This window comes from Acanthopagrus latus, chromosome 5 (genome assembly GCF_904848185.1).
Source record: "Acanthopagrus latus isolate v.2019 chromosome 5, fAcaLat1.1, whole genome shotgun sequence".
Classification (NCBI taxonomy): Eukaryota; Metazoa; Chordata; class Actinopteri; order Spariformes; family Sparidae; genus Acanthopagrus; species Acanthopagrus latus.
Window position 1 is genome coordinate 11008800 of NC_051043.1, and position 11164 is coordinate 11019963.

General features: G+C 45.8%; 1 protein-coding gene across 3 annotated transcripts; it reads left to right on the top strand.

Annotated features, from left to right (window-relative positions):
* Positions 1 to 502: 502 nt before the first annotated feature.
* On the top strand, positions 503 to 11164 carry cmya5 (cardiomyopathy associated 5). 3 transcript variants are annotated; one of them, XM_037097126.1, is made up of 14 exons: positions 503 to 782; positions 1668 to 2298; positions 2490 to 5405; positions 7554 to 7649; positions 7966 to 8184; positions 8297 to 8319; positions 8563 to 8687; positions 8788 to 8922; positions 9182 to 9328; positions 9548 to 9695; positions 9928 to 10061; positions 10164 to 10281; positions 10362 to 10538; positions 10626 to 11164. In XM_037097126.1, exons 1-14 carry the CDS (start codon positions 667 to 669, stop codon positions 10876 to 10878), a joined length of 5238 nt encoding a protein of 1745 aa, XP_036953021.1. In that variant the 5' UTR covers positions 503 to 666; the 3' UTR covers positions 10879 to 11164. The 3 variants fall into 3 exon arrangements, with proteins under 3 accessions (XP_036953021.1, XP_036953023.1, XP_036953022.1); XM_037097128.1 differs by lacking the exon at positions 503 to 782 and adding an exon at positions 1262 to 1485 and having other exon boundaries at positions 1582 to 2298; XM_037097127.1 differs by lacking the exon at positions 503 to 782 and adding an exon at positions 1262 to 1485.

An 11164-nucleotide genomic window follows, 5' to 3' on the forward strand; every position in this document is an offset into this window, starting at 1 on the left:
CATCTTTTGTTCGAGTATTCTCTGCAGCCTCTTCTGGCAGCAGCTCTGTCGATCGTTTTTTCTGCTGTGGTTTGACGCCTTATTACACCTAGTTTTATGACCTCTGCATCGTGCCAGTATGGCTATGGGGTGGTTACCTTACAAGCTGTGCGTGTGTGTCTCTGTGTAGCATTGCCACATGCAGCGGGGCAGGGGGGGTTACGGGACGGGACGGGTACGGTTTCAGCTCATGGCCTATATTTAACTCAGCAGAGGGGATTTTGATCTTAAAGCCACACAGGCTCATTCAGCTGTTAGCCGCTGACACAGTCGAGGGCAATGGTGGTTGTTTTTTTTCCCCTAAATCTATAAGAATCTTTTTATAAGTTCACAATCTAACATCTGTCTAGAGTTTGTCGTTGGTGTGCTTAAACCAAGACTCAGTGTGACTTACCCTCTCTCACCGCTTTGCCCCTCTCTTCCTCCACTCCCCTCTCTTCGTTCCTCACTCAGTCTATTTCTGTCCCACCGCTGAGTCAGATGGACATCTCCCAACTTAGAATGACACCAACAGGCAGACCAACTCTTCGAAATCACAGTGGCTGAAAAAATCAAGAGGACTCAAAATAAACAAAAAGAAATAACAGTGGGGACGTGCAGACAAAAGAGAGGGGAAATACTACCACGATGGAAGAGTGTGAGAGTCTGGACTCGGAGATGACAGATCTTCAGGAGTTCCAGTGTGAGGCTTCGGAGGCCATCAGCCAGGACGACGAAGACGAGGTGGAGGAACTGCAAAACAGGTGCTCTACACACTGGATCTTACAAGATGAATAACCCTAACCTCCTCTCACTTTGTGTTTGGTGTCTTGTCTGCTGGAAGATCTTACAATTAAGTATATTGAGTTCTGTTTCTGTAGGAAACCAACCATTTCTGGGCTTCTTAGCTCAGATTCATTTAGCTTTAAAGACAGAAAAGAGGTTGTGTCTCAAACCTGTCTGGAGAGTGACTTGACTAGTGACTCGAAGAAGCATCGCATTACTTTTACTGCACGTATCAAATGGTCATCTGCTCTTCTGCTCATACAAGCGTGGGACTTTAGGAAGCACTCTTCTGATATTTGAAATAATTCACCATCCCATATATTATGTGTCATTTATCATGTTCCATACTGGGCGCTCTAGCTACCCTTGCCATGTCATAAATAGTAGAGGACACTGATATGTTGAATGTATCCGGGAAGGTGAGGCATCTCTTCACTAATATTACATGTATGACGCTCTTGAGCGTCACATTGCTGCAACCCGGCATTAGCCCAGCAGTATTCGTAGGGACGGCTCAGGGGAATATCATCATTATTTTTTTTTCAACTCATCACTCACACTGGCAGCTTGGCACCAGACGCCCCTCTAATGCCGGAGATCTACACCCCACAAGTAATCATCTTGAGAACAGATCAGTGGGTGTTATCGTGTTTTCATCTTAGATTTGCTATCTTGCCCCAGGTACGAAGCGTGAGTGTGGCACATCCAGCTCAGATATGTTTTTTATTTGATTCATTGGTTTGTTCTCTGCTTGCATTTCCATCATCTGTGCCAAAGGGATCTCCCCTTGCAGTCAGCGTCTAATCTTGCCCTTCACAGCCTGCTCTCCTTCCTCTAACTCTGTCCATTCCACTCTTCTCCAGTCTGCGAGAGGTTGTGCAGGACCCATCTGTGAAGCCTAAACTCCAGTGCCTGATGGTGGATCCGGCGTTCTCCATGGTAACCGTTCAGAGCGAGGACAGTGGTATTGTTTGGGAGACGGCCTCTAGCCGCTGCTCTACACCTTGGGCCTCTGAGACCAGTTCCATCTCTGACACCTACAGCATGGAGGGATCTGGAGCCGCAGGAAAGATCACCATCGTATTTGATGAGGAGAAAATAGTCCGCAGGAGGACGAGGTCTGGAGGAAGGAGCAGCAGGCTGGGGGACAGGTTTAGCCGACCTGGTAGTTCAAGATCGGCTTCAGCTCTGGGAGTGGAGAGACCTGAGATGGCAGAGGTTTCTCTACCCAATGTCAAACAGGAGACAGCTGAAACAGAGGAAGTCTTAGAGGAAATCAAAAACAAAGATCAGCAGCTGTTTAGTCTGATTTCAGAAGGTTATGAGATTCTCAACATCAGAGTCCCCTCCAAACTTCCAACTGTGGATGAGGAGGAGAGCACAGACCTGCCGGACAATTTGTCTTATTTGGACCAAACTCCAAAGATCAAGTCCCGAAAAAGTCAACTGAATCATGTCCTGCCAGAGGAAGGGGAAATTCTGGATCAACAAGAGGTATTAAATGATTGATTTGACTGGTTTTGATAATGAATTATTTTGTATCATTCTTTGTATCTAGGTTTTGTTTCATTTTCCTTTTTCTGCCATTCAAACAAATTGTATGTATTCATTTGCCTAGTAAAATGTGGTTTTAAACACTGAATTACCCTCTCTAGATTGACTTACTGTCTGTGATCACTCCACAGGCCTCGGAGCAGGACTCTGCTCAGCAGTCAGCTGACACTGAACTCAGAAGCACACCCACTCAGAAAGAGACCACCAGCGACATAGACTACTTTGAGAAGTTTACCCTGGTTGATGTGGTTGTTCCTGGGGAACAAGCTCCAGAACTGCAGGAGCAGACAGAACAGCCTGCAGCAGAGCCCCAAGTAGAGGAGCAAAAGCCTGTTAAGGAGACGGCCAAAGACAGCCCCTCTGTATCAGAGGACTCTTTTGTCTTTGTCACAGATGTGGAGATAGCTGGAGAACACCTGGATGAGGTCTTCTACGGCGATGGAGCTTCTGCTGATGCAGTGCAGCAGCGAGAGGGTGATGAGGCAGACGACGGAGCAAGGATGAGGACGAGACGAGAGAGCCAGAGATGTGGGAAGGAGAGTGGTTCGGTGTTGTTTGGGAGTGAAGAGACCACCCTGACGCCCATCTTTATCTCCTCTGGACCCCCGAAGATCATTGATCCAATCTTGCTGGAGGAGCCCACCGCCATGTCCTTCATGTACTCAGACCTTTATGAGGATGCTATTGGCGAGAGGAGGAAGAGCGACGAGGAATGCTCTGAGGCGGAGAGTGTGGCATCTGAGAAGTGTTATAAGAGGCGTTTGTCGGACTCAGAGGAGGCGGATGGGTACCTGGAGAAGTTTACTTTGAGGGATGAAATTCCTGCAGTGGAGGTTGAACCAGAGCCAGTGCAGGATAGGAGGGGGGGCAGAATGATGTGGTCACAGAGTAAGTTTGAAATGACGGGATGTCTAACAAGACTGGTCAAAGAAGAAGACGAGGACAAGACAAAGACAGAGGAACCGCGGACGCAGGAGGTCAGTGCAGGAGATAGGACTGAAGATTTAAAACCAGCAACATTTGAAGAGAAAAAAGAACCAGTGGCAGAAACAGAGAGGGAGGAAGCACAACTCTCTGTGGAGCCTGAAGAGTCGACTGCCAGAGAAGCCTCAATTCAAGTTTCAATTCAGGAGTCTAAAGAGAGAGAGGATCCGATGCAGGATCAGGAAGTGAAACATGAGGTAAAAAGAGAGCAGACTGAGCCTCCTCAGAGCAGCGCCGACGAACCGCCTCCTAAAACCGAACTGATGGACAGTAAAGGACAGAAAACAGAGGAGAGTGAGGCGCATCAGACAGACGTGCCAGCTATCATTGTTGAAACCGAGCAGCTATGTCAGACACAAGAAGTGGCAGAAAAAACAGAGACTGTAAATTGTACCGAGGAGACAGCTGTGATAGCACCTGCAAGCACAGAGGAACCTCAGACCATCACTAAATCTGAAATACCACCAGAAACCGCAGAGAAGAGTGCGCTGGAGGAGGCAGCCGCTGACAATAAGATGGTGGCTGCTGATGAGAAAGTAGTAACTGAGGTCACGGCAGAGGCCTCAGCTGAAGTAAAAGAGCCCGAGCCTGCAGAAGAGGAACCGCTCACCTCTGCTGAAATAGAGACATCGGCAGAAACGTCAAAAGAGGCAGCAGAAGTTGCTCCTGAAAACGCCACACCTGTCGAGGTCATCACTGACTGCGATGCTGCGGTGCACGCGGTGGTGGAGGTAACTGAAAAGGCAGTGGATGAAAAAGAGATCCAAACTCAAGTTCAGATTGATCTTCAGGAGGCGGCAAGTGTTGAGACAACATGCATCCAATCAGCAGCTCCTGAAGGAAAAGACGAAGCCCTAACAGAGGAGAGCCGAGTGGCAGAGTTTCTTCCTGAGGCTGAACAGGTGTCAGAGGCTAAAACAGAGATTTCGAGCGAGGTAACAGAACCTGTGATGCCAGAAGTTGAACGACATGAGAGTCTTCAGCAGAGTCAACAAGAGGCTGCAGTGACTGAGAGTGAACCAGACAAAAGGAAGCTGATGCCTGAAGCCAAAGATCCATCACCCACAGAGGACACTGGCGCTGCTCTTCAGGAGGCAGCGAATGTGGATGAGGAGTTAATCCTTCTTGTACCTAAAGGACAAGCTGTGGAGATGGACATAGAGATCAGTACGGGGTTGGAGAAGCCCACAATTGAAACAGTTGCTCTCTCTGAGCCAGAGTGTATCGTAGCACCTGAAACTACCTCAGTACGCCCAGAGACTCCTCAGGCACCAAATGAAGAATCAGTGCCGGAGCCTCACATAGAAGTAAAACCAGAGGTTGTTCTAAAGGAAGAGGCGCTACCTATAAATGAGTTAGACAGTAGGCACCCTCTGCCTGCACTTGTGGAGGAGGAGCAGGAAATGGAATCAGACTTTGAAAAAGATGAGGGCATCTTTTCCCCTCTGAGGAGTTTTACTCCCCGAGAGGATTTGTCCACGCTGCACAGAGAGGATGTGCAGTCACAGGCAGCCGATGTAGAACAAAAGGAAGAAATGCATGAGGTTGAAGAAGCCCCAGCTACCACTGTTGTTAAAGAGGATGTAAGTCCAGAGATTGAACTTCACAGAGAGGATGTAGGGCAGAGGATGGAGGAGCAAGATGAAGCAGCTGCAGAGGCTCCGGAGGAGACTGTTGAGGAGTCTGATTATGAGGTGATAACTGAACAGGATGCAAAAGAGATTCCGAAACCTGAAACACAAAGAGATGCAGAGGACCTGAAGCATGAGTCTGGTCAGGAGGAGGAAGAGAAGATGGAGAGGGGGAAGGAGGAGGAGGAGGAGGAGGAGGAGGAGGAGGAGGAGAAAATCTTTGATGTGTCCCCAGAAGAAGAGCCCATTGAGGCTGACTATGAAATAATTGATGCAGAGGAGGAGGGTGAGGCCCGACTGGCTGCTGAGCTGGAGGGGATGGACTGGTTCTGTCTCACCTGCAGCTGTCTGCTGTCAGAGGACGTCTGTGCGTCCGCAGAGCATCGCAGCCACGAGGTGACCGCTGTGGACAAAGTGTATGAGGAGATCAAGGTAATGTGAATACAAACATTTTTATACATTTCTAGATTTACATTGACCTTTGTTATGGCTTTATGATGTGGGGTGTCAGAGCTGTTTAATAGCTCACCTGATTTTAATTGTTTACCTTGGCTAGTACAGTGGCTTAACTGCAAAACTTAATTATAATGAATTTATAACTCTTAACTTTCCTTATTGTTTTGCTTCACTGGCTGTTTAGTAAGTAAATGTGCCGCAGTCACTATTTCACATTAACAAATTATGTGCAAATTACTACAAAATTATAACACAGAGTTATTTAAATGATTTCTAAATATGGATATATATTGTAAGGTGTAGCAAAATGTTGAAAATAGATTTAAAGGACCACCTACTCAAATTGATTATTAATGGATAATCAGCAATGATTATTCATTAATAATTAACAATTATTTTCTGTCTTTCTTGGGGCAAATATGCATATTTTCCCAGAATGTTAAATAATTCATTTTCAGATCAAAGGTTTATTTCTTTTTGTTCGGTTCGGCCTCAGACACAATAATTAGAGAAAGCTCCTCACTCTGCTTCCAGACAAGTATCTCAACAGGAGAAACAATATCAAGGTATTCTTTTTTTCCCTGTAATCTGTGAGGAAATCTTCACCACAAAAAATGACTTATTTAGCCATGTTTCAGATAAAAAAAATCATAGCAAAGTATCTGGCATCTAAATCAAATGAAAGCTGGACCAAATGGAGAATGGATGCAGTGTCTCCTGATCCTTTTAACAGACTGCTGCTGAAGCGACAGCATGATGTAATCAAATGGCAGCTCATCATCGTTCACTTTACCGGCATTATTACAACACACAGTTACGATCATCATACCCTTTCCTGGCATTAGTTTGGGTCATCGTGTCATAAACTGGTCATAAAAAAGTCAGCTATAGCTTTTCCATTCATGCTCTCCCACTGCGGTCAAGCGCATTGAATTGATGTGATGTAGTGCTCTGTTTTGATCGGTGGAAAGGTCCACTGTGACATCAAGTGGAGACTGATATGTGATCTGCTCACTCACGCACTGTTCTCCCTTGCTGTCCCTGTGGGTCAGCACAGGGTCAGCCATCTGCTTTTTAAAGTGTGTATTAACATTATAGCACCTTCTAGCAATCCGAAAGAAAATCTTCTTGTTGTCTTCTGCCATCTGATGAGAGTTCACCTGCAAGTTCGCAGGGAAAACTTGCTTTATTGAAATAATTAGAGAAAGCTCCCCACTCTGCCACCAGACACATTATTTCAACAGGAGATACAATATCAAGGTTTTCCTTTGTTCTCTGTAGTCTGTGAGGAAATCTTCAACATGAGAAATGGCTTATCTTGGCATGTTTTAGGTAAACAATCATAGCAAAGTACCTGGCATCTAAATCAAAGGAAAGCTGGAACAAATGGAGAATGATCGAATGTCTTCTCCAAATGACATTCGAACCAGGTTTTGTGCGTGTGTGAATTATATTTATGTGAAACACTGACAGCTGGACTGTAATAAGACGAAGATCAAAGCTATAATGTAGGTCTGAGTTCAGCACTAAGATGTGCAGTCTATTCAGATACTCCGAGAAGGGGAAAATCAATCCAGACAAGTCGACCAAAACAACTTAGCAAAACTGTCTCCGGTCCAACTCTGTGAGCCAGAATGTGCACTGCGCCCCTACACCTCCTCAGACATGGATATGTGCCTTACACACAAGTCACACATGCACAACACACATACACACCAACTCTCAGAGAGGCGGTCAGCCTCACAAGGAGCAGGGAGTGATAGCATGACCTAGTTAAATATGAGTTGTCGGTGTTTAGGCGTTGACAGGGCATTGCCACCATTCCTCCTCCTGGAATATCTTCCCTGACGATTCCCCTTAAAACTGCACAAGGCACCATTTAAACCTGAAGATTAACCTGTCTTATCAGTCTAAATAATATATTAACGGCAAAGAGCATCCTCCTTCATGAACACTTGTTTTGAATATCTCCAGCAGTGACATTTTTAATATCCAGATGAAATGAAAGATTTTGAAATGGAGTCGTCTATTTTTTCAAACCAAGCCGTGTCTTGTGTTCGAGTGAAAATTGTTAGAGATATTTCACCTACACGTGTTTTGTTGTTTGTTTGTTTTTTGCATCAGGAGAAGCTGAGTGACTGGATCTCAGAGCTGCAGGGGAGGTCAGAGAACATCGAGGACCTGGTGTCTGAGCTTGAACTGGCCTACAACTCTGTAGAGGTAAACCAAGCCGACTGTGAGATTCACATTGAACGCTCGATAGTACCATAGTTGTTTTTAAAAAGCCCCTCTGCACATGTATTCGCCTGACTTCTAAACAATTTGTGATGTCACAAAACATGCTCATACGCCCACCTCTTAAAATTAGATTTTCAATTAGCACAGAGAAATTGTGCACTTTCAGCAATGAATGTTAATGTGACTGTTAATATTAATGTTTTAGTTTCAGATTCTGCACTTATATGACATTTACAGTGAAGATCTGAAATTTTGTTTAGATAACATCCTTGTTTTCCGTCCCCGTCCTGTCGACCAGGACCAGTGTGTGGAGACGGAGGCAGCCATGCAGGTGCAGAATGAAGAGATGATGGCTCTGGTGATGGAACAGTACAACAACATGTCTGTCAGCATGGAAGAGGAGAAAAAGGCCAAGCTGGAGCAGCTTTATGACCAGATTGTGTCCTTCCAGGAGAGCATTGACTCAGCCAAGGCCTCCCTGGAGACCACAGCCAGAGAGGCTGAGACTGACGCACGGGTGAGTCCTGAGGAGTCCTTGAAGCTTATTGGTCAGTGGTATTATGTTTGACCAGTGCTCATGTTTATATCATGTTTCTGATAAATCCCTCTTCAATCTGTTCTCCCATTAGTCACCTGAGGACATTCTGGAAAGGTAATGCGCTCCCAGTGAATGGAGTCTGAGCAAGTGTGGTTTTATACTGAGTTTATACTAACACATTACCAGGTAGTGATAACATTAAAGTTTGCCGCTTGACCTGCAGAACTATAACCAAAGTAGTATGCCACTATTCTGATTATTTAACTGCAGGGGCAGCTATTCTATTTTTAAACTCAGGATATAAAAATGAAATGTGATTGTGGCCAAAGGCTAAATGAAATGCGGTCGTGTGGTCAGGCTCAGTGCAGCTCTGGACACAGCCATGTCACTGGAGCTGGGTCCCAAGGGACTGCTGGTGTTCGAGGACTATGCCAAGGGAAACACCTCCAGCTCTCACCTCGCGCAGCGCAAGGGGATCCCAGGTAAATCTGAAATAAACATTTTTTTCATACAATAAGTCTCATCTTGAGTGCATGTATGCAGCAGTTATGAATCGTGCATGTCTCCTTGTCTGTGTGTCAGTGCCTCAGAGGCCCACGCTGCAGCCTCAGGAGCCAGGCTCAGCCACCAGCGCCAGTGTCACAGTTTACTGGAAAGTCAACCCTGGTGATATCATAGACTGCTTCCAGGTCTACTGCATGGAGGATCCACAGGGAGGTAAATACTCTCAGGACGGTTTTTACATTGGAAAATGGTGGACAAAGTTTAAGGGCTTTACGCAACTTGTACATACAATATATCAATGTACCATCTTGAAATAAATGAAAGTTAGTGGACAATTTCAATTAAAAAAATTCAACAGTTGCTCAGAAGAGATCATTTCCTCAAAGTGTTCGCCACGACTGTGAGCTTTTGACTTTCTGAACGCCCACGTATACAAACACAGTGCATGTGCTGTGGCTGCTGTTGTCCACAGCTGTGTCAGAGGAGTACCGTGTCACAGTGAAGGAGAGCTACTGTGTCCTGGAGGAGCTGGAGCCTGACAAGACCTACAAGGTGTGGGTGATGGCTGTCAACTACACCGGCTGCTCTCTGCCCAGCGAGAGACTCGACTTCAGAACTGGTTAGTCCACATGCTGGAGCTAAAGTCACAACACTGAAACAAGTTTGTTGTTTGTCATTTTGTCATTTCTTACTGCTATTGTGAAGGGAGACTGAATGGATGGGTTTCAATAGTCACAATAGTTCAATGGTCGTTTCTGTTAAAATGCAGCGTGTACATTTTTGGGGGTCCAGAACGAATGCATTTCTGTTTATTGATCGCTTGTTGTCTCTCTGGCAGCTCCATCAGTACCAGTGATTGATACAGAGCGCTGCACTGTCATGTGGGATTCAGCCACGTTGCGGTGGAGCTCCGCAAAACAGGCTCCAGAACAGAGTTACACCTTGGAGTACTGCCGCCAGTACGAACTGGAGGGAGAGGGGCTGAGGTGGGTGTGAAATCAATGGACAAGACACACAGGAAAAATCATTCAACTCTGTAACTTATGACACTGACCATATAATGAAGCCAGTCAGTTTGGTTTAAAATAAAACGTAAAAAGTAACCTGTACATGCCCCTGTCATTAAACGTTTAGACATAGTCACTGTTCTTGCCCAAATCTGTCTGGTCAAAAGTCTACATTATAACATTTTGATGAACCATGGTTTATTCCTCACAGGTCCATCTCAGGCATCCAAAGCTGTGAACAGAAGGTTGTCCTGCAGCCCAGTGAGAACTACCTGTTTTACATCAAAGCTGTGAATGAGGCTGGAGCCAGCGAACAGAGCGAGGCTGCTCTTATATCCACCAAAGGTAACAAAACCCACACTTAAGCTCAATTTCAACATCTGTGTTTGTGTAAAATTACACAAACACGTTTTAATGTTCTTTTCTCTGGCCTGTCGCTGTATTTAGGCACAAGGTTCCACCTGCTGAAAGCCTCAGCTCACCCTGCTCTGGAGCTCTCAGAGGACCAGACCACCCTGCACTACTCTCTGGATGCACCTGAAAACACACCACCTGAAGACAGACGGTGAGTTCAGTCAGTTCCTCTCCACTCTTTGGAGTCGTTTTAATGAATACGTGTGAATCAGAGTTTATTGTGATTTCTAGGTGTCCATCCATCCTGGGTGAGTTGCTGCTGGCGCAAGGACATCATTACTGGGAGACCATCGTGTCAAGAAGCACAGCTTACCGGCTTGGAGTGGCATACAGCGCAGTCGACAGAAACAGCCCCCTGGGGGAGAACAGCCTGTCGTGGTGTTTGCAGTGTATTCCTACTCCATCGGGGTATGCATAAAGCATTTCCAACTGATTTAATGTACCTTTCCCATCAGCATTTTGGTCTAAAGTTCTTTGTTCACCTTGTGTGTCCAGCTGCAGGTATCAGTTGCTCCACACAGATGTTCAATCCAGTGTGTTTGTGATTGAGATGCCTGAGAGAGTGGGCACTCTACTGGATTACCAGCTTGGTCGCCTATCTTTCTACAACGCCCAGAGTGGTCAGTTACTGGGCACTTTCTGCCACCGCTTCACCCAGCCGTGCCACCCTGCTCTGGCACTGGACATGCCGGGCAGCCTGGAGGTCAGCATGGTGCTGGAGGCGCCGGAGTTTACCAAGGACAGCTAGCTCTGCTATCTGCCTCAACAACTGTTTACAGTTCACGTTGGACAAAAAACGATTTGACTGATGACTATTGATAACCACCGAGGACTTAAAATACAACGTGAGTACAAGCAGTTACACACTGGCTCCCATTCATCTAAAGACGCCCCGATGGGAGATTTGTGCCTTTTCAGTGAGATCGAACTTCATCAGTGTCGTCCCTCATTACAAAACTATCTTTTCTCTGATTGCACAGGAATTCCATTCTGCAGTTATTTATTTTGGTTAAGTAAATTAAATTGTAAATATC

Excerpts from the sequence above, each read along its gene's own strand:
- cmya5 (XM_037097126.1), top strand. The coding sequence starts at position 667 with ATGGAAGAGTGTGAGAGTCTGGACTCGGAGATGACAGATCTTCAGGAG. Across the intron at positions 5,406-7,553 it reads AAGTGTATGAGGAGATCAAG|GAGAAGCTGAGTGACTGGAT; the intron begins GTAATGTGAATA and ends TTTTTGCATCAG. Across the intron at positions 7,650-7,965 it reads TGGCCTACAACTCTGTAGAG|GACCAGTGTGTGGAGACGGA; the intron begins GTAAACCAAGCC and ends CCTGTCGACCAG.